General features: G+C 33.8%; 3 protein-coding genes across 8 annotated transcripts; 1 reads left to right on the forward strand and 2 right to left on the reverse strand.

Annotated features, from left to right (window-relative positions):
- Positions 1 to 251: 251 nt before the first annotated feature.
- LOC120273724 (selT-like protein) lies at positions 252 to 6,159 on the forward strand. Its single transcript, XM_039280428.1, is given in 5 exon segments — positions 252 to 515; positions 601 to 671; positions 4,753 to 4,888; positions 4,890 to 5,072; positions 5,910 to 6,159. Coding segments are annotated over 5 exon segments (642 nt in total). The 5' UTR covers positions 252 to 323; the 3' UTR covers positions 5,970 to 6,159.
- A 967-nt stretch (positions 6,160 to 7,126) lies between these two features.
- On the reverse strand, positions 7,127 to 15,551 carry LOC120273672 (arginine--tRNA ligase, cytoplasmic-like). Of its 6 annotated transcripts, none has more exons than XM_039280353.1 (18): positions 15,357 to 15,551; positions 14,437 to 14,552; positions 13,483 to 13,625; positions 13,182 to 13,257; positions 13,003 to 13,104; positions 12,659 to 12,874; positions 12,037 to 12,117; positions 11,167 to 11,250; positions 10,862 to 10,966; positions 10,539 to 10,717; positions 9,688 to 9,772; positions 9,359 to 9,560; positions 9,120 to 9,189; positions 8,721 to 8,790; positions 8,479 to 8,568; positions 8,284 to 8,352; positions 7,623 to 7,721; positions 7,127 to 7,473 (listed from the first exon to the last, which is right to left on the reverse strand). In XM_039280353.1, the coding sequence occupies exons 2-18, from the start codon at positions 14,485 to 14,487 to the stop codon at positions 7,363 to 7,365; spliced, it is 1,833 nt and encodes a 610-aa protein (XP_039136287.1). In that variant the 5' UTR covers positions 14,488 to 14,552; positions 15,357 to 15,551; the 3' UTR covers positions 7,127 to 7,362. The 6 variants fall into 6 exon arrangements, with proteins under 6 accessions (XP_039136287.1, XP_039136286.1, XP_039136283.1 ...); XM_039280352.1 differs by having other exon boundaries at positions 14,437 to 14,556; XM_039280349.1 differs by lacking the exon at positions 15,357 to 15,551 and adding an exon at positions 14,999 to 15,181 and having other exon boundaries at positions 13,483 to 13,616.
- A 419-nt stretch (positions 15,552 to 15,970) lies between these two features.
- Positions 15,971 to 21,860, reverse strand: LOC120274117 (acyl-coenzyme A oxidase 4, peroxisomal). Its single transcript, XM_039280877.1, has 13 exons — positions 21,743 to 21,860; positions 20,977 to 21,081; positions 19,865 to 19,971; positions 19,302 to 19,379; positions 19,106 to 19,229; positions 18,911 to 18,984; positions 18,773 to 18,832; positions 18,405 to 18,514; positions 18,119 to 18,278; positions 17,223 to 17,299; positions 16,974 to 17,145; positions 16,794 to 16,886; positions 15,971 to 16,369 (listed from the first exon to the last, which is right to left on the reverse strand). The coding sequence occupies exons 1-13, from the start codon at positions 21,762 to 21,764 to the stop codon at positions 16,238 to 16,240; spliced, it is 1,314 nt and encodes a 437-aa protein (XP_039136811.1). The 5' UTR covers positions 21,765 to 21,860; the 3' UTR covers positions 15,971 to 16,237.
- Positions 21,861 to 23,565: the final 1,705 nt, after the last annotated feature.

Below are 23,565 nucleotides of genomic sequence, written 5' to 3' on the forward strand. Positions count from 1 at the left end.
TGGAATAATCTTTAAAAATAATATGACGTCAGATGCTCATTTGATCATATCGGATAAAGTGTTCAGAATTTCATAAAGTAACCCAGATGCGTGTTGAAAAAGAAATCAGATCAGCGATAAACAAAAAAGAAATCACTAAATTGAATATCACAATCATGATTATTGTAAATAATTTTCATTCATTTATAATTCCTTTTAATTCAAAGGATCATATATATATATATATATATTCCACGGTTCCTATGCGACCCATATAATAATATTCACAGGAAATAGCAGCGCCTTCTGGAAAATTCGTCTCAAGAACCAGAGCAGCGGCGACGATGGATCGGCTGCAGCTGGTGCTGGTGGCGCTGCCTCTCTTCCTCTTCTGCTCCGATATCTTCAACCTCTTCGCTCCTCCTCCTCCTCCTCCTCCTCCCAAGCCCTCTTCCGCTCCTCGCCCTCGATCTCCTCTCCCCAATCTCCATTCAAATGGTCTCTCCCATTCTATTGTGACCGAAGCCATCCCAAAGGTTAGCGCACCTCTTCCCCGATCTTTTTGATTTCCAAAACTCGCAGTTGTTCTTGAATTTTCTGATCTCTTTGTCTATGCTGTAGAATCAGCAGATCGGAGATCTCGGCTATGGCGTCACCGTCGACCTGAGGTTCTGCGCTTCCTGTTCGTACAGGTGAAACCTTAAATTTTTTTGGTTATTTAGGGTTTGTATATGGTTATCTCGTGTTTGTCTTGAATCTCATTTTTAGGGTTTATAGATTGCATTAGCCTGGATCTGATTGGTTTCTGGTGTGCTTTGCTTTTCATTGTTGTGGTTTTAGTATGAGATCTGTTCTTTTTGCTTCATCTTAGTATTATTCTTTGGGGTTTTACCCATGTGAATCTTGAATCAGTTTTCAAATGTCTATAGATGTGGTTTCTTTGATGCTGATTTGGAGTTATTTTGTTTGATTTCATCTAGAAATATTTAGGGTTTTTCTGTTGTGAATCAAGAATTCCAGTTCTCCTTTTTGAGGGTTTTGTGTTCTTTCAATATTTTTCCTTAGATGAATAGTGGTTTCTGCCCTTTTATGCTTGATCTGAAACTCTTTAGGTTTTTGTGTTCATATGTGTTGAAACTTGGTTGTTCTCTTTTATGGGCTTTGTGTTTTTTTGGTTACATTTTCATTTTTGCCATTGATTCTGTTGTTTTGGATTAAGGTTTGTTATTTGGAATTTTTTGGATTTATTAGAGATCCCATATATAAATATCTTGATGGTTGAGTAGTTTACAGATGTATAATCAGATCTCAGTTCTCCTCTTCTGGTTGTTGTTTAATGCATTGTCTTAGATCCTTATTGGTTTTCTTTTCTTTCATTTTTTTTTTTTTTGTATGAGGTCTATTCTTTAATGATATATTAGAAATTGTTTTGTGGTTTATAACAGGGTGCCATGTATATCTTTCATGTTTGTTTTTGTTTTTCCTATTTGTTGGATTTATGTTTCTTCATCTTTCTCCATTATTCTCTTGAGTTTATAATAAAGCGCGAATATTTGTCTCAATGATCTACTTGTGTGCGTCTTCAAAGTTAATTATATGATATAAGATTAAAACAAAAACTACTACTAATAAACATATACAATTATAAATACAGCTATCTTCCCCTCTAGAAAATGAATATTGGTGTATATGCAACTTGATGTTTGATGTTGTTTTTGAAGTTGCGATGGTGATTTACTAACGTGGGTGCACCCCATACTTGTCCTTTTATTTTATTCATATTTCTCAAAAACAATAAATAAATCAGAGAGGCTATATATGAGAAACAAGGATTATAATAGATTTCATCAAATAAAGAATTAATGTCTGGATGTAGGAATCAAGGTCTTACATTTGAAAAGTTTGATGCACCCCATACTTGTCCTTTTATTTTATTTATATTTCTCAAAAACAATAAATAAATCAGAGAGGCTATATATGAGAAACAAGGATTATAATAGATTTCATCAAATAATGAATTAATGTCTGGATGTAGGAATCAAGGTCTTACATTTGAAAAGTTTGATTTTTCAAAAAAATTACAATATCTCCTGAGTCATGTGAAATTTTATCTGTGTGCTCACTGAATGATAAATTTATGCCAGGCTACTTTTCACATGATGCACATTCATTCACATCCTTTATAATAATTGGTTTATCACTCGTTAGTAAATTCATTATCCTCAAAACATCACCTAGTCTAAAAAATAAATTGATGTCTCTGAATCTTAATTTTCTTTTTTCAATATCACATTTGTTAATTAAACTCGCCAAAAAAATTATGCAATAATCAGCTGGGGGATGAGTTGTAGTAAATTCTCAAATCTTGTCATTGCAAAACAAAGATTTTACGGTGGCAGGGTTCGACGATTTAGTATAACTGATCTCCCCAACTGACCATTGCATAAATTTTTTGACAGTTCTAATTGACAAATATGATATTGAAAAAGGAAACTTAAAATTCGGAGACATTAATTTATTTATTTTTTGGACTAAGTGATGTTTTAAGGATAATGAATTTGTTAATTAATGGTAAATCAATTATTGTAAAAGATGTGGGTGGGTGTGTATTATATGAAGAGTATCTTGGCGTCGATTCATATTTCGGTGAACACACAGATGGGATTTCACTTTTCTGGCTCGTGGAATAGTGTAATTTTTTGAAAGACTGCTTTCAAGGACATGATCTTGAGTTATATATCCGGGCTTTAGTTTTTTATTTGATAAGGTCTACTATAATCCTTGTTTTTCATATGTAGTCTCTTTGATTTATTTGTTGTTCTTTTATGAATATAGATAAGATAAGAAGGTATGCATTGGGTGCAGGTATGTTAGCAAATTTTCATTGCAACCTCTAGAACCACATCAAATACGGGGCTAGCATATATGCCAATGTTTATTTTGTGATTTATAGTTGTATATGTTTGGTAATGGTTTTTTTTTTTTTTAATTATTTTTTCTTCAAGAGCACTTAATTAATTCTGGGTGGGGTTTTTTAAATACCTGTTTAGAGCTCTTTAGCTTTTATGTTTTACACACAAATTCCTTGGTTATTTTCTTATATATATAATATATTGATCTTATTATTTTCTCAATTTTTTTCATGCTTCTTGGGTTCCACTACACAATATATGCAAATAGTTTGCTTACACGAATTTAGATCTTCTCTTTATCAAGTTTTGTTGTCTTTATAGACATTTAATGATTTTTTTGTTTACTTTGCTTTTTATTAATTGGCTAAATTGCTGTTAGTATTTCTGTTTCCTCTGCATTTTTTTATTATTTTATGAACATAATATGTGTAGCAAGTTTGTTTATGTACAGCTCAAATACGATAAGCACAATATTGAACAGTTAAGAATCTATATCGAGTCCGTGACACAATTAGCTGGTAATGCTGAAGGCTTTGAATAATTGGTTCTGTTCTCAGTTGTCTGTAAAAATATAACTGCAACTAGGGGTGTTGATTAATGACCCGACATGATTGATTAGGTTGGGCTTAAATGGGTTCAAGTCTAAATGAGTTGACACCCAAAAATTGGGTTGGGTCATGCATCAGCCTGCCAACTTGTCAACAACTTTGTGTTCCATATAAGATATATAATTTATATTTTATTACGTTTAGTATTTTTTTTATTTATGAATTAGACAGTGAAATACTTTTTGATTCTTAAAGTTTGCTTTAATACAAAGATATCGGGAAAGATTAACTTGTTTACTGTTTTATTAATAAAATTTTATGCTAATTAAATTATGAGTTCATTCACGTATATACCCTTATAAAATCCCAATAGTTACATATGTTCCCCATTGCCATTTGCCCATTGGTTATTGCATTAATTTATTAAATAAATTTATGGAAAGGTCTGTTTACCCTTTCACTTAAATATCTCGTGCTTTTTATTTATTTGAGCATCTTTTTTTGGTGTATAAGTATAACATAATAATTATGTAGATAAATATCTATATAGAATATAACTGTAATTCATAAATTCTTAACATTCAAAATGTAAATAAAAAAATGGTGAAGTAAACATATAGCTTATATCATTATATCTGAAATGTTAGTTAAATGTATAGAGATGTATGAGTAAAAAAAATATAAGAGGCATTTCACCTATTTTACCTTCTATTATTAAATCATAATTATTAATTGCCCTCCATAGTGTATCTATATACATATAAGAGCTTTATTTTTTGTGTGGAAAGAGAATCTTTGTGAAGGTATTTTTGTATAATTTCTGGTTTTGACAATGGTATATGTAAAAAAAAAATCTTAAATTGGGTCAATATGAGTGGTATAATATCGGCAGAAAACTTTTTGGGTTAAATTAAACTTTTATGTTGAGTCTTTTAACTTTGGTATGTATTCTCAATTACTGATCGGACAATCTATCCACTTAAATTTTTTCTATCCACTCATCTCTATTCTTTATATATTTATGTGACTTGTAGAATAGCCTTCCTATTTATAGTTTATAAACATGTTGCAGGTGGGTCAGGCCAACCCATTTTTTAGATGGATATCCTTGTCTTCTAAATTTCAAATATGCTTCTATTAACTTCCTTGCTGAGATGCACATTCTTAATGGTCTTTTCATGTTCCTGTTTTGCTTTGACACTGCTGACTAATCATATAATTAGATTGTATTTTGATGGATCTTTTCTTAGTATTTCTGAATTTCGATTTAAATTTAGTTCAGACTACCCTCTTTTCATCTTTCTCATATTCAGGGGAACTGCACTAACTATGAAGAAGATGCTGGAAACTTCTTTCCCAGGTATTGAAGTTGTTCTTGAAAATTATCCGCCTCCCCTTCCTAAACGCCTTCTTAGCAAACTAGTACCTGTTGTCCAATTTGGGGTTATTGGGAGTTGTGCTGGCAGGGGACCAGATTTTCCCTAGGTTGGGATTTATGGCACCACCACCATGGTACTTTAACTTGCGAGCAAATAGATTTGGTTCCATTGCGACAACTTGGCTTCTGGGCAACTTTTTGCAGTCGTTCCTTCAAAGCTCTGGTGCTTTTGAAGTTTACTGCAATGGGAACATGGTGAGTTATTTTTGCCATTTTAGCTGTCATATCTGGATATATATATACATATATGGCTCAAATAATAGTTCGAATTATGGTATACCTATTTTTTTCCTCTCATTGTGGTTATTCTTACCAGTTATGTTGATTATGCTAGATTAAGCAGTATTTATTGCATGATAGGGCATGTTGTTTTATCTTACCATAAGTCCTTATGTGTTTTTGCCAAACTTTCTTTGGAAGTATGGCATTCTTGCTGTCTCAACTCTCAACATATCTGTTGTTTTTTTTAATACTGTGGAATTCTGTTGGACATATAACTTTCTTGGGATCTTTGAACTTACTTTATTGGAGGCCCTTTGTCTAGATATTTTTCTTCTTTTACACCCTATAACTTCAAATATCATCTCCTATATATCTCATGATTTCTGCTTTCCCTTTGCCTTGTTATGGATCTCTGACCAAATTGCCCTTCTCTCTATTTTATGTTATTTACCCTTTTTTTGGCTACATCTCATCATCATTCATTTGTCTCTCTAGTAAATTTACTTCTTTCTTTCACACCCGAGGAAAGCTTTTGCTTTCCTCATGGATTTAGATTCTTATTTTTTATGAAGGACCTCATTTAGTAAATCGTGTTTAGGATAGTTGTTGGCTAATGCACCTGCAGGTTAGTTGTTTGAATAGTTGTTGTTGTCCCTTCACATTTACTTTCCGTTTACTGCTACACCGGCTAACATTTTTTCCCCTTTAATTGCATAATTTTGTGTTTATTTTGCGTTTTTTCTCCTAGCTGTGTATGGTGGATACATTTTATCTATTTAAATGCATGTCTGTGTGTTGCCTTGTGATCAGGTTTTTCTCAAAACTGAAGGGAGCATAGATTCCCCAGTGAACTGGAATTGCAAGACCTAATCCGCAGGAGCTTGTCTACTCCCCATATTGCCAAGCCAACCATTCCTGAATAAACTGTTCTCCATACTATTTGTTTTGGCTGTGTTGTGTAGATTAGAGATATGCAGATGCCCTATTATAGGTTGGCGGACTATAGCTGGACAAGTAACTAGAGATGGGGGGAAATAAATATTGAATAAAAGTTTTAGGCTGGCAATGGCATACGGCATATGATTTAATGAAAAATGAGTAGTTGAAGTTCACCATAAAATATTTATGAAAATTTAATCATTTTTAATGATGATATTTTCTTTTAAGTATTTGTCAAAGCAAAATTAATTGAACAAATTGTTTTTGTTACAACTGTTGGGATGAGCAAAATTGATACTCACTGATACCCTTTAGAAAACAATCTATGGAGTACTTTTTGAATTTTAACCTGACAGAACCTTGGGGGGTCTTGGGTTTCGAAACAATCATGTTACTTGAGGGAGGTGACGATAATTTCAGAAAATACTTAAACTCGTTCACCAATTTTCACTGTAATTTCTGTCCGTCCACCCTTCATAAACGAGCGTTTTATAAATTACGTTAAATTTAATTGATTATTTTAGTTACGTTCTTGAGGAAGTTTTTTTCTACACTAAGAGAAGTTAGCAAATTTATTGGATTTTAAAAAATTACAGTGGGCGTTCTTAATTAATTTAATTTTAGGATCAATTAAGTAATAAGCACTTCAGAGAGGATCTTACTTCCTCCGTTGGGTAAGTTGACCGTGTATCCTTTGCATGGCTTTTAAGAATTATTCAAAGCACTCCAAATTTAAGTAATTGCTTGTAAAATTTTCAGCTAAGTCCGATTATTTTTCGAGAATAGCAACCTTTTTATTTCAATTATTATTTCAATGTGTCATAACTTTAAGCAAACCATTAACGTTTTCACTGAAAGCGCCTACATAATTACGTTTCACTTTCCAAAATAAGTTTAGATTAGACATTTACCAAAATATACTTCCCAATTAGGTTGAAGGAAATTTTCATCAAGCAACCAAACTTTGATTGAATTACATCATTAATTTAAATCTTTCAATAACCTAAATTTTATTTGTTGGTTAACGTTAAATATTTTTAATTTAATTTTTTAAATCTATATACTTCAGCTGGGGGTGAGCCTTTTTCTTAAAGTGGACAACCCCTACTTGAAGTTCACTACTAAACCACTAATAAAACATACAACCACCACGCCACAATCTGCTGCTGCATGGATAACCCACTCAGTGTGCAGCTAAGCTATAACTGAAAATTGAAAACAATAATAATTACCCATCCAGGCAGGGATACGGTTACAAAAATAAAAACCTTGCCCACATTAGTACATACAGACAGATTGAGACAGAAAAATCAATGATATATCATCATATTTTGTAGACGGGCTGAATTCCTAGCAAGTGGAAACACTTCCTCATAACCACAGCAGTTGCCTCGCATAGCAGCAACCTGCTCGTTTCTTCAGCTGACCCAACAACCTGTGTGCCATCAGCATACCACCAAAACTCAAATATGTTACTTGGAATGATCAAACACAACACACATATTTGATAAAAATAAACCTCAGCCAATTCATAGGCATGAATTAATTATGTGTATGTATGAAGAGATACGAAGCACAATGTACCTGGCAACTTGCATAGAATCGAGAAAATTTATCAGATAAGTCATAGAGGTATTCACACAACACATTTGGAAGCAGATTGGTACACGCCTCCTCAACATTCTGGAGAGAGAGAGAGAGAAATAATAATAATGTTAATAATAAATAAGCAAAGGAGACATAGACGCACCTTTACTAACATATTATTTAAAAGAAATGTCAAGCATACATGAAACAAAGACTTGGGTTGGTAGAATAAATGACTTCAAGCAATAAGTCCGGATCGAATTATACAGCAATACTAGTTCACAAATCAAACTTGACAAAGTACCATTCATTTTAATGCCCCCGTTGAAAAATGACAACAAAAATATTGCCCAATATTATAACCTTAAATTCTATGGTGTATAAATTTGACAAGATTCTTTTTAAAAAGAAGATTGCCCCAGATAACCCCCCAATGCTAGATAACCAAAAGAAGGTCAATAGTTATGGATGATGGACTTAAAGGAGTACAAATTTGGATAGCTAGTCAGTAGGCAACCAAGTAGATGACGTGAAAAGATGTGCCTTTGTGCAAAATATTTGTGTTTTTACGCAGTTCTACATAAAAGTCATGTGTAATATCTAGTCACACACAAATGGAGTAGCAAGAACATGCAATTCACATGCCGACTAATATTACCTCAGCAAAACGAATAAGATGAAGGCCCAGAATACGCTCATCTGCATGACCCAGCACAATTCTTCCTGTCTGAGAACATGCAAGCGATACATGTGAGTGATGAAAGGCCATATAAGCAAGATACCACCTAGAAAATGGCAAGCCTCAACCAGTCGAATAACCCATACTACATACAATGCAAATCAGAAAACTTACTTTTTTAAGATCCTCTATCTCTTTTCCAGATTTCCGGATAATCGAGCAAATGCGAGCATGAGCATACAGCAAGTAAACTGCAGTATTCCCCTGCCAACACAGCACAATTGTCCACAGACAGAAGAAACAATTTACTCGCATGGAAGAAATTAGTTTTCAATAAGCTCAGAACAGGGCAAAATTAAAAAGTCAGATTTTCAATCACCTTAAATCTCAATATACATCACATCAAAAAAATGTACCTTATCATTAAGCATTTGATCAAAACTAAATGTGTAATTAGTCAGCCGATTATTCTTCAGATCTGCATACCTGTGAGCAATAAAATATAAAAAAATAATTTTGATTTTATAAATGCAAAAAATTGGAGATTTAGAAAAACCAAGACATGTCAAAAGGTGCCAAAATTGCAAATAGCAGAACATAGGCCTTCAAATAACTACAAGGGGATAGGCTGCATTTTACCTATGGTACACCGGTGTCAATTGTGCGCTAAAAATAAATATTTGATACAGTAAATCAACCAAGAAAGAGTTGACATTCCATAGTAACAGAAAGTGTTAGACAAAAATAAATAAATATATAAATAGTTTATGGACCAATAATCATAAAACTATTCAAGAAGGCTATCAATGACTCACTTTACTGCCCCATAACCAATTGCTTCTGCAGTTTTCTCAAGCTCCTCATCTGTCCATTCTGCAAGTTTACCTGAAGCATATGCATATATATATATACACAAGTCAATGTCCCACAAGTGATGGAAATATGTGATTCTTTGTGAACTCCCAAGATACTTGTATCTAAATTTTCTATAAAATTTCAACATACAAGGATAAAGCAAGCACATTAATTGAGTGCCAACTGACAAGCTTCATACCACTTTCTTCAAGACGTTTCAGAAGTTCTGCTTTGCTGCGATTTTTAGCTTCATCAAGTAATTCCACGAGTCGAACAACTTCAGAACTGCGAGTCCGGAAACGTTTGCCATCTGAACCAAGAACCAAACCAAATCCAACGTGACTAGTTTTTGGAAATGCTTTGATGTTGGAATCAGGAAGCCAGCCAGCTCGTTTAGCTGCCTGAAATAAAGAAAATTACAAACAAAAAAATTATCAGCTTCCCCAAGAATATTTATATGTGATCAGCCCTAATGTGCAGTAAGCAACATGGCAACAGATGAATTAATTCAATGTGAAAATTACTTACACTGAAAAACATAGTGAAGTGTAGCGACTGACCAACATCTGTCACATAAATAATCCAATCAGCTTTCTCTACATTCAGTCGATACCTAAAAGACATTAATAGCTGTATAAGTCGGCCCATATAGCCAAATAAAATACTAATAGATAAGCAACTGTTAGACCTACATAGCAAAATATGCTAGAGTGGAATAGACAGTAAAATATAAGATGCCATTGGATTCAGAAAAAAGACTTCTGATATTGTTAGCTTGATTTTCCATATTCAGAACTCAGATCAACAAGCATTTGAAGGCTTCCAGAAATTCTTAAAAAGACAATATCAATAGCTTTTGAAGTAACATAATTACAACTTAAATATATGTAACACCACATAAAAAGCTTCTGAAATTCACAGTAAAACTTTTTCTAAAGCAACAGGAAAGGTAGAATTGGACATGAGAGGAAGACCTAAGAAAGAAAATTACACATAAATGCCTACCAGGAAGAAGGGAAGTACTATCTACATTTTTCTCCTAATACAAGTGCCCACGCCCATTAAGCAAAATAACACTTGCTCTTCCTCCTACTAAATGGAATGACAAATTGCTCATCACTTCCAGCTACAATATTTCCCAAGGATTTGCATTGCCTTGAATAAAGCTGGGACAGAAAATGAGACTTTATCCAATTCTATACTTGATATTAAGTAATGTTCTGAATGTAAAGAGTAAACTCAAACCAACAAGCAACAAATCACAAGACACAGACGTGACTAATATGAAGTAAATAAAGTTTATCTGCTAGCATTATGGAAAAAAAAGCCGCATGATTAATATTGTAAGAACTTTGATGCCAGTACTTAAATATACCAACCAAAGAGCAGCTAAATCAGTTGAGGCATAGTTATATCCTCCATCTCTTTTTACAACTATCAAAGGTATCTGTTGCCCTTCAATAAAAATTACACGAGCACCTTCACTTTCTTCTATCAAACCCTTGCTACTCAATTCTTCTAGAACTCCTGGAATATATGGATTATAAAAACTTTCACCCTGAAAAAGTTAAAATATTTAGTCAGAAATCACAAAATAATTCTAACACAGTATCAACAGCATTATCTAGTGATATAAATCATCTGAAAAAGATCAGCTCAAAAGTACAACAACAAAAGGGTTGGTTAACCCTATAATCCGTACCTTTACTTCCAAATGAACCCCAAGACGCTCATACACCAGGTCAAACTCTCTACGACTAATCTCACATATTCTTTTCCAGGCATCACGATACTTGTCCTCCCCACTCTTCATTGAAATGAGACCAAGATGTGAGAAAATAATCACAGTAAGAAGGAAGCAGAAAAGGCATCCAACAAAATGTCCTATTCTTCCAAGAAAAATACAGAAATCTGGGGCAATTTACAAATAGCAGATAGAGCCTTCACAACAGCCAAGGAGCTAGGAAAAACTCTATTAGCTACAAAGATCAATACTGGAATGCTCACCTGCAGTCGGACAACGGCTTCTTGTGCACGTTCTTTGAATAAATCATCTTCATCAAACCTCTTTTTTGAGGCCTTGTAAAATTCCTGAAGAAGACTCATTGCATTAGAACATTAACAAAAAAAAAGAGTAGAAAATCAATTAACTATGTCAAAGATCATGGTAAATCCTACAGGCAACACATACAAGACTTTGATTTTGCACATAGAAATTGTGTTGGCGTGCAACTTGAATATATAACTTCAATACATAGGCAAACACCATTAATCATAATATGCATAAAAATGCCTACTAACAAAGGCTATGATTCACAAATTGGCTAAAATTCCTGGTCTGGAGGGTGTTCCATAACAGAAGGAAAATGCAGACAGATATGTCCAGTATGGAAAGACAACTCATTAAGATTCGACCTATGACTATTTAGAACAATTAGTGTGATTCGTTGATTTGATAACATTCCTTATGACATGGTTCACTGGCAATTCTTAAGAGAAAAGGAAAACAAAGCTCATCAGACTTCAGACGGCTCAACTACAATTTAGCACGGTTCTGAAGCAACAGAAGCGAGAAGATACATCAGGCATTTTCTTGTCCACAAAACCATAGAAAAATTACTGATCTAAAATCAACCTAAGGCCAAGACCGTGAAGCTTGCAGAATTTAATAAGCAGTTAGATCTAGGAAATTAGAGCATGGGATTCCAACTTCTAAAACTTCTGAGATAAAGGCACCTGGGTTAAGTGACTACATAGTCCCACACCTTATATCAAGTCCTGTCTGCAGGCTTTGGTGAGGTCCTGTTTTCAGGCTTTGGTGATAATGAATTTAAGCAGTTAGGTACAGATAATTGGATCACATATATTGCAGATTACCTGGAGATCTCCAATGGCTTGCTCACCAATGTCCTCCCAGTTTGGAAAAGTCTCGAATAAATGTTGAATCAACATTCCAAACTGCAGAAAGCATTTATACTCGCATTGAATTAGCAAATGACCAAGCAGTAAAAAGCTAAACCATAAGGAGATAATTAAATTGGCAAGGTAGATAACACCACAAGTTGATCTCTGATACATTTTCATTCCATCCAATTGTAAAAAAATTAAAGAAGTCTGCAGTTGTTTAGAAACAACTAATCAGAAAGAAAAATTAACTTTCCTTCATGGGCCCCAAGATTAGTAGTACTTTCTTTAACCTCATTAACCAAAAGTAGAATGACCCAAAAAAAAAAAAATGCCATGTCAAGCATGGAAAAAAAAAAAACAAAATAAAATGTCGTTGATAAAACAAAGGTGGAGCAGAATACAAAACAACAATTGCCAAGGGCTGCAGCAAATTTTAAGATAAGGCGTGAAAACAGCATTAACTGCATTATATTTCAGAGATATCATCAACAATTAGGCAATCCAATTATCATCCTACTCTTATAATATTTTTTTTAAAAGATAAAGTTGCTATGGCAATTTACAAATAGCAGATAGAGTCAAAATAGTTTACCTGTGTGCCCCAATCACCAACATGGTTTCGTCGAAAAACTTCCGCATTTGAAAACTCCAACATGCGAGCTAGGGTATCCCCAATTATTGTGGATCTCAAATGGCCAACATGCATTTCTTTTGCAATATTAGGTGAAGAGAAGTCAACTAACACCCTAGAAGCTGGTAAAAGTGGTGCCCAAGTCCCAATTCCATTTGACAACATGTTTTGAATACTCTGTTGATAAAGATTTTCCAGTGAAAATTTGAAAACAGATTCAATGTACCACATCAAAGGATTATAGATATGATATACATGCATTGGAAATCTTCTCAATAATACAATGAAAGAAAATCTGCAAAAACCTGAGCCATCCATGTGCTCGACAATCCAATGTTCACAAAACCAGGCCCAGCAACAGAGGTGGATTCTATCATTTCTGATGGAGGGAGATTGCTTATAATTCCCTAGAAAAGAGCATATGTTCTGTTGGGTTACAATAATGGCCATATAAATATTATTTAGTCAATAGAAGCTATATAACCTGCCCAACAGATTTCGGATTTTTAAATTCTGCGGAAGCTCCTTTTAGCTTTGACCATATGCCCATAGCATTATTACTGTATGAAGTAAAATAACTAATTTAACATTCATTATCACATAGTCTGTACTCAAACAGAAATTCCCAACTAAAAAAAAAAAACATAAAAAAAGAAGGGCACTAATTTAAATAGTTGATTCTTCATTAGGAAAACCCACACACACACACACACACACACACACACAGAACAGTAATTTTCCCTTAAATTGGCCAAATATTCGATAGCTGGATTGAAAAGTCATACCACTGATAATCACCAAACTTTGCTGTGCAGGCAGCAACCATTGGCTCTATATTTAGTTCTGGAAAAGTTGCTCTAAGGGATGCTTCAAATAAACTTGACAGCTGTTGCTTGACACTTCCAACTCGATTTCCATCCTGCACAATCTGATATTCAACATTATCACCACAGATTAGAAAAATACCCCAATAGGTCATAATTCCATAGCCATATTAAATAAAATACATCTAGCGTAATAGCAAACTGAGCCATAAACATATCAAGGCAATGGTTTCAGCGCGCAACTACCTTTTCTATGCCATAAACATATCCCTTCAAGGAGAAGCTAAAGCAACATTGCACATCAAAAATAAATAAATAAATAATACACTGTACTAGTAAACTGAGCCTATAGAAGAATCAACTGAACTTTCAAATAAAGAACAAGTAACTGCAGAATCTTATGAAAAACATAGTGAAAAATATATTGAGGTTAATTCCACAATTCAACAATTATTTACGAGTCATAACCAGGGAGAAACTAAAGCAGCATTACACATCAAATAGTAGTGACTGCTATACAGAAAACTAACAGGTAATATATCAAAAAGGGTAGAGGCCTACTGCCATTAATAATATTTCCTTCACACTGTCTACACCCATTTAAAGATATAGAGCAAAGATCTTAATGAACAGGGACTTTGAAAGCATAAAATTCAAACAACTTAGGAGTTGGATATCAAGCTAAAGAATTAAGTTATTTTTGAAAGCTATCAACAAATCATATTCACCTAATCCACCATGGGAGCCCTAAAAATATCTCGTAACATTATGAAATTTTCAGCAAGGTCCTTCACAAGCATGACTAAAAGATCAAGGTGCATATCGACAAGCTTCTAGTGTAACCAGTGCAGGTTAAAAGAAACTCAGGGAGACCCATAAAGTTTCAAGATAATAAACACACACAACATCAGATACCTGCTCCTGGACAGCAGCTGCAGCAGCGGGGGCCAGGGTCTCACCACTCATGGCTCTTGGCAACAAAGTCCTCTTTCCTACAGAACCAAACCTCCTAGTTACTGCTCCAAAGCAACCTGCCTACCAAATATCTCCTTAAGTCAGTACTTACCACCATTAAAAACAACACAAAACCAGGCTCAATCGAAGCACATACCACCATTTCAGGAAACCCGAAACCATCAAACCCTCTCAAACCTTTTGCGACTTCAAGAAAGCCTTAGGCTTAGAAATCATTTCCAAATACAAGAAACAAATCCGACAAAACAATTTATGAATTCAAAAAAAACAAGAAATCCACAGAAACATCTATAAATTCCAAAAGAAAAACACACACACACAAATAAAAAAAAAACCAAGAAATGACCGGTAACCATTTTGGAATTCAAGTCCAACTTCGAGAACCCAAGAAAACATCGGAAACCATTTTCGAATTCAAGAAACCAAGAACTCCTCCAAAACCATTCCCAAATGCATGAAAAACCAAAGACAAAAAAAGCTTGCACAGCTCTACATCGCTTACCGGAGGAGAAGAGAGGATGGGAACGACACGAAGAGCTAGAGATGGAGAGGACGGCGGGGGTTCCGATCATTGCTATTTATAGTGGTAGCCCACTCTCTCTCTCTCTCTCTCTCTCTCTCTCTCTCTCTCTTCGCTTCTATACTAAATTTCTAATCCTAAACTCCAAGTGCTAGGGTTTCTTCCAAAAAAATAAATAAATAAATAAATAAAAATTCCATTTTTCCCATTTTTTACATCATAATAATCATATATAAATGAGAATTGGGACCACAAACTCGAAATGGGCCAGAGAGCTATGAACCATCAATCAAGAAAACCGAACCGATCGAGAAACCCAGAGAGATGAGAAGAGACACACCGTCGACGGAGTGAGGAGAGAAGCTCCGGTGAGGGAGGATGGACGGAAAGGACCTCGCACCGCCGTTGCTGTGCCGATAACGACGAGAAGAGAGGGTTTAGAGGTCGGAGATGGAGCTCGAGATGGAGATCGTTAGATTGAGTCGTTCGAAATGTTTATTGGGTTGGTTTAGGGGGTGTTTAGGGTTTTCTCAGGCTCTAATTTTATTAAGCATTTTGTTTGGCGAGCAAAGAAAGGTGTGCCACGTGTTCGGTGATGCCCTTCATCTGATGACAGGTCTGATCACGAGGCAAATTCCTATATATTTTTTTATTTAAATTTTAGAGAAAGTTAATTACTTGCACAACCTTTGTAAAAATTAGTAATTGTTAATAAACACTCTTATAACAATTTTTTTTTAATATATTGACATGTCCTTGGTAAGATTAATATTAGACATTTTATATTAAACAAAGTCAACAAAAGCAATCAGATATTTTGGATTTTTAACATATGATTTTAATGTTTTAAAAGCTAAACAAATAATTGAAGTAATTTCTAGAGACACAAGGACCAAAAGTTAATTTCACAAAAAAATAAAAAGGGATGAACTTAGTAAATTACTTCTCAAATAATAAGAAAATAGGCATAAATTCTTTGGGAAATGTCAAGATTGTAAGGAAGAACTGTGGTTTTTTCTTTTCTAATAAAAACAACTCACCCTTATAAACAAATATGTAACAGTATAATTTTTTAATATCAGAAGTTAATTTCACACCATTATATACATTGTGCTTATTGACACAGCTTAGTTTTTGAATATCAGATGTTGATCTTCAATCTGAGAAAGTTGGAGTTCATTTTATTTGGCAACATAGAGAGATTCTGTATAGGCTGCAAGATCAAAGACGGCTTCTTTTTCCAAAAGCCGCGGGTTTGAAGCTCGCAATGCCGGTAATTTCTCTGCCGGTCACCAAACTGTTAATGTCGTATGTGCCTTCATAGGAGAAAATTGGTTCAAGATCGCAAAATGCCTGAAAACATATGATTCCTTAAGAATTTTGTAAATAATGAGGGAAGGAAACAACTTCAAATACTCGAACTTCAGTCTTAATTTAGTTTGTTTGTCGATATGAAAAAACATAAGGCAAAAAAATTTAATACTTGGATGTCTGAAGATTCCTCAAGAATATCACAAATGGAAAGGAATGGAAACAACTACAAATAGTCGAACTTCAGTCTTAATTTAGTTTGTCAATATAAGGCAAAAACATTTACTACCAGGATGTCACTGCATTTTTTGTTCAGAGATGCATGGCTAGATGACAAATGAAGCAAACTGAAAACCAGTTCACTTTCATTCTGGCACAAGGTAGAGATAAATGATGATGCCTGAATTAAAAAAAAGCTGTGATATTTACTTAAAAAATGGAAGAGATCCAAAATAGAGAACTGAACCTTTGCCACTAGAAAATCAGCCAAAATTCCATTGCCACCAAGTAATTCTCGCCCAAGGGAGACGGTTTCTCTTGCTTTCAAGGATATCCATCCCTAAACAATAACAAATAATCACCCGAAGGGAAAAGAAAAATGGATAGCTGTCAGAACAAACCAAGAAATGCTTCATTGGTATTTTACCTTCCCTAGGCTGGCATGACCAGAAGTCATCTTTCCAGATTCATACAACTTGCACAAGCGCCAGCCGACAAGAACCATTGCTTGGATATTACCAAGCATTCGGACAAGCTTTTCCTGGTTAAGCTGGAACGCTGCCAATGGAGCTCCAAATTGTTTCCTCTCTTTCAAATACCTGACTTGTGATGTATCTTAGACACAACATGTGAATAGCAATCAAAATCTAATACAAAATGAGAAAGGATGTTATACCGATGGCACATGTCGAAAACACCCATTGAAATGCCAATAGGTTGCCATGCAACCATAACACGTGAAACAGCAAGAACCTGCTCAGGAAACTTAGACATAAATAACAATATTGAAGTGTGGATGATCTCTTTCCTAGATTCAATAGTAAGTCAAAAATCCACAGAGAATACAAGACAGACAACATGATAAGCATAGACAAGTCATCCTATACAGACGACAACAAGGTAGCTGATTGTTGGTGCATTTTAATCATGTTAAGCCAACCTCCAGCTGAGGGTTAGGCCAGCAGTGTCACTCCATAGTTTCTTAGATTGGAGACTATTATCATTTCATATTTCAGATACTTTATGTTAGAGTCATAGCCTGTTCTTGGTCTCAGTTCTATGGCCTCTTGTGAGTTTTGACAGCACAATTCTCACTTTTACCACAGAAAGAAATAAAGAAAGAGTAGCCCACCTGTATCTGAGATTTATAGGATGTTGGCATTATTCATTCATGTTATGCTTGTACATTTTTCATTCATCCAAAAATCTTTCATCACATTAAGTATTCAATTGTATCCAATGCAATTTTCTAGTTGTGGGTGCATAATTAGTGTTGTATCAGCATATCAGCATAGGTTACTTGAATCGTATATATATAATTATATAAATATATACATAATTAACATGAGATGGATTTAGAATGACAAACAGAACCAAAAATAAGACAGAAAGAGGAAGGACCCAAACATAACAAACAAACTACAGCTACCATTGCAACAGCAAAAACTATACACCTCTCACTGTCCTACATTAGCTGATGAGGATAAGCATACTAAGCAAACAAGTAAACCAGCTGAGTGGACATATGGTGGTCAAAATAAAACGTAGCACGATGAAATGGCCCTGCCGTACCTTCTTTGTGTCCTGAAATGAATTCATGCCTGGCAACCTATCTTCTTCAGGAATAAACACTTTCTTAAGGAGAATATCTCCATTTTGCACAATCCTTAATCCAATCTTGTTTTCAATTTTGGTAGCCCTCAAGCCAGGGGCGCCTTTCTTCACTATAAATCTGCAGGCAGAAAAAGGCATAACAATATCAAGAGGCTACATAACATTCTTCTCGTGAAATTGCAATTTTAATTTAATGCATAATTTGAAAAGCAATCTAGTGCAGTCGTACCAAACGCCTACTTACCCATTTATCTGATTTGTTTCAGTATTGCGAGCAAAAATAACAAGCACATCTGCAAAAGTACTGTTCCCTATCCAACGCTTTTGTCCATCTAGTATCCAACCTCCAGATACCTGGTTCACACAGGAAACATGAACAAAACAATCCAAAAGTACAGGCACGGAACTTTTTGTGAATAAAAGCTGAATAGGTAAAAAGGACGCAGATTGGCAAGATAAAAACATTGTATTCAGGAATCAATCTATGATGCCACATGTACGATTTGCACTTTCAAGAAAGAGATCTCCTTTGAAGAAAAGAGGGACCTCTCCACCGCTAGGCTAGCTATTTAGAAATATCATAATGTGAGTATTGGAGCTGGCGTTGTAAACCTTCGTAGCAGTAGTGCTCAAAGAGCTAGCATCACTTCCATAGTCTGGTTCTGTCAAGCCCTACGAGAAAGATTGCATTTAGCAAAGATCAGATGGCTAAAAAAATTAATCACTTAATAAGAATTAATTATTCCATACCCAACAAGCCACAGTTTGCAGCTCTGCTAATGATGGTAGATATTTCTGCTTTTGTTCCTCTGACCCACAAAGACCTATTATTAACAAAATAGATAAGGCATATATAAAGGCATAGTTACGTTGTTGATTCTGTTTTCAAACCTCAAGAATTAGCATATAGATAATAAGATCAAGACAAAGAAACTTAATTATTACTGATTGTAAGCATCGCTAAAGAAGAATGAACCAAAATGAATGTTGAACAGCTTGCATCAACACGTGCCACTTCTGCCATAGCAAAAGCATTTGCTGTGAGAGAGAGCCCTGGACACCCATAACCCTGTTGACAAATAATATAAGTGTCTTTTTTATCCTTCCATAAGTTCAGCCAACTAGACCATCTAACTGATACCTTAATTGTTCCCCCAGCAACTTTAAGGGAAGCAAGCTTAGGAATGACGTGAAAAGGGAACTCTGCCTTCTCCCAATACTGCACAGCCAAAAGATCCATAACTCAAATTCATGGAGAACCAGAAAGACAAGGTCTCAGTTTGTGCAATTGTGTGTGATAACTCCAACCCATAACATATAAGGTCAGCAGGTCATATGTAAAAAATTAACTGATGAAGGCCAGAGAACTTTCAAATGATAGCCATGGGAATATTAAGGATGGATTAACTCAAAATTCTAATTGATTACACTGCAGACTCCTTGCAAAAGTATGCTTAACATAATTTATTCATTCATGGTCCAACAATACTATGTTAATCAGTAACATCATAGGCTTAGTCAGCTTGCAAGTTTGACTAGAAGTATTCACAATCATCAGCACAAATCCTGATAATACATATTGCGTAAAAGACATGAAGAAATAGTATGTTCAAAAGAATAAATGGGAAGGGTATTCCAGTTTGCAAACAAGACAAAACCGGATTCTACTAGAATACTCTAAATGTTTAGTAAATAGAAGAATACCGCTGTCATTATAGGAGCAATTTCTTTCTCCATGACCTCCCTTATTTTTCTCCTCAAAGCCTGTTCCTCAGAACTCAACAAATCATCAAAATGATAATAATCGGATGCTGTTTGGAGACAAAAAGGAAATCAGTGAGTTAAGACAGGGGAACTTGCTGGCTTGCTAGGTATCAATATAACACTATCACATGTATAGGCACTTGCATTCACTTTTTGAGCAAAATTAAGTTGTATTTCTAACCAATGCAAGAATCCATTAAAATACCATGAATGTGACATAACCAATACAGCCGATCCAACAAGAACGGTTGCACAAGAAGAAACTGAATGTATATACACATGATTCAAGATGGTCACACACACAGTGGGATTGTCAGCTGCCACTCCTAATTATTATGTTATCCATATAGTTCATGAAAGGATGGACAACTGATCATCTAGCATTTGCTAATGCACCAATAATAAGGTATCCAATAGTTTAACTTGCTGGGATTAAAACACAAACAAAACTGAAGAAATTACACAACTGCAAAAGCATGATTAGTGTTGTGTAGGTATGAACAAAGGGATGTTTATGTACAACAAAAGTTATCTTTTTCCCTTAAATGATCCAAATAGCCAACCCGTACATAGGTCATAACCATAGTCGGTGATAGTCGAGAAAAGGAGATGAAATGTTGCAGGATCATGCACAATGGGGAAAAATTGTACAAGTAAATTAGTTGTACAAGTAGAAGAGCCAAAAGGCTACATGATCTACATAGGCTGGTTTTAAACCCAAAAATATATATATATACATATAAAAATAAAAATAAACTTAGAACTGTTGAATGGCATCAAGCTTAGCCCTGGGATAGTTTTGTCCTAAAATGCTTCTCTAAAATTGAATATCAAATGAGGAGAGAGAGAGAGAGTTTTAAAGCATGCAACAGCATCACACTTTCTTGTGTGACTGAACACCCATCTCTTTTCGAAGTGTTCCTCTAATTTTCACCTTATAATAATATTATGGTGTTACATTAAAAAAAAACAGAGAGATTTAAAATACAAACACCATTTACTCTACATCAAAGTATCAGCAGCACATGCAATCACCAACAAGAAATGCATACCAGATGGAGGAAAAATTGCCGCAGGTGTTGCCTGAGGAAATGCGAGGGATACATCTAATGCTGGCAGCCCAACATGTGACTTGATACTACCCGCAGAAAAATCACCTAGAATGTGATAAGACAGAACATATCATCTTCTGTATACAATTATTTTGACATGAAAATTGTCATAGGAGCAGCATGATCATACATGACAGAAACAAAAAGGTTGATAATAAAATGGCATAAATACCTTCAATTAACTAAATTGCACTTTATATAATTAAGAAAGTAGTTACACCTGCTGCTATGAACCAGATAGCAGATATTGTTAACAAAGTGATCTATTTTGTGCTCACATCCACTAAAAACTGCAATCATTCCAGCATCATTCGATACCTCAACAGAAATTTTCATCAACTTTATTGATCATGATTCATGAAACAAAACCACTCCATTTCTCCTTAAATTTTCCACAACAAATTGCATCAATCGATTATATATATATATATATATATGTATATATATATATATATATATGTATGCAATTTCAATCAACGCAAAGCCAAGGTTTGAGAATGATTAAGGCTTTCATCTTCCCAAGTAATCCATGACGAGCTTTGACAACACCTACTTCTAAAGAACACCAAAAAAATACAGCAAAAATTCCAACACAAAAGCAGAAAAACCACACCTGATCTCTCTAAGTGTCTCGATTCATCGAAAAACACAACGAATAATGAAGCAATAAATGGGTGTTCCAAGTTGAAATCTAGAAAGCACTGACCTTGATTCTGAGAAGGAGCCATGGAAGTGAGACGGATCGATGAGGATCTCTTTCTAGGGCTTCAATCGGATCGCAGACGACGAGTAAAATCGAAGATTGAGACGAAAAAACCAGAGGATATATATATATATATATATATATATATATATATATATATATAAATTGAGAAGGGCGCGGTATGGTCTACCGAATTGATAAGATATATTACGTAATTAATAAATTAATTAGATAATGATCCCAATATTTGGCAGTGTTTGGCTGCGATAGTGAAACTTTCATGTAAAAGTCAAAGGTGACCATCTCGTTTTGGAAGTGGGAAATTATGGATTTTTGGAAAATTTTCATTGTGGAGACATTGTGTTATTTTTGCTGTTTTTAAGGTATGTGATTTCTCCAACTCATTAAAAAAAATTATTAACCTTATATTGATAAAATGGTCAATCTATTATAAAAAACACCACGTAATATTAAAAAAACATAATTTTGTTTGATTTTTAGAATTTAAGTTTTTTATTTATTCATTCTTGGGATCAATAGATTTAAAATATTTATATATATATATATATATATATATTATGCCTAGTAGGATGACTTTTAAATAAATTGACTATTTTACTTTTGTGAGTTAACACCGTTAAAAGCTTGTAAACAGTTTTCTCTTTTTTTTTCACGAGGTTTTTTTGTTTTCAAATTTCCTTTTTTTATAACTTGGAACTTGTAACATGATTATATACCATGGTCTTTTTTATTTGTCTATTTACTTCTATAACTTTCAATAAATTTTAATCAACTATATATTTTTTAAATATATTTAAATAAGGATAAATTTGGAAATTTAATTTAATTTTTATAAATTTTAAATTATCAACTAATTTTAACCAATTTTATTAACCCATGTGATTTATTTAAAATGGACAAGTAAAAAAATTTAAAGATCCATTTATATATTTATCTTTTACTCCCTCAAGTCCTTTTTACTTGTTCTATTTTAGAGAATTTTTTATTTGTTTATTTAAAAAAATTATGAAATATTAAATATTGTTTCTTTTACAAATTTATCTCTTATATTTAATGTATTTCAATAAATTTTATTCAACTATTCAACTATACATTTTATTAAATTAAATTTTAAATGAGTGTAATCTTGGAAAGTTAGTTAATATAATTTTTATAAATTTTATATTATTAACTAAATTTAATTGGTTTTTTTAATTAATATAAATTAATTAAAATGGACAAATAAAAGAACGGATGGAATAGCTTTAGCTATGAATAAAATTAAATTAAATCAAATCAAATCGAATTTTTTAAAATAACTCTAATATAAGGAAATGAAAAGATTAGATTATTATCAAATGTAACTCTTTTCTCTTTTGACATGTTGTGACCTTGGGAATGGGAGTTAAATGAACTATACCACTCCCCCACTCTGAGTATTGCTTTTGGAGGTGTTATAATTTATAAAATGTATAGAATTTCTGTATATACATATATGTATATACACATATAATTAATGGTAATGATAAGATTTATAGAAAAATAAAATAGATTAACATCAGCTTATATATATATATATATAGGGAGAATTGGTTATAAACCCCTCAAAGAGTTTTGTAATGCATATTTACTCTGAAAAACATAATTGTATATATACCCCGAAAAATATAGGTAATTGTGGATATGCTCTTTATGTTAGATTCCCGGTAATCAAACTTTGATTAATAATGGTTATAACTTGATTAAGATATACAAAAAGGTCCAAAATAACCCTTTATACAACTTTAAAAACTTTTCAGGGTATATACGCAACGATATAATGGTAA

Source organism: Dioscorea cayenensis, chromosome 12, assembly GCF_009730915.1.
Source record: "Dioscorea cayenensis subsp. rotundata cultivar TDr96_F1 chromosome 12, TDr96_F1_v2_PseudoChromosome.rev07_lg8_w22 25.fasta, whole genome shotgun sequence".
Classification (NCBI taxonomy): Eukaryota; Viridiplantae; Streptophyta; class Magnoliopsida; order Dioscoreales; family Dioscoreaceae; genus Dioscorea; species Dioscorea cayenensis.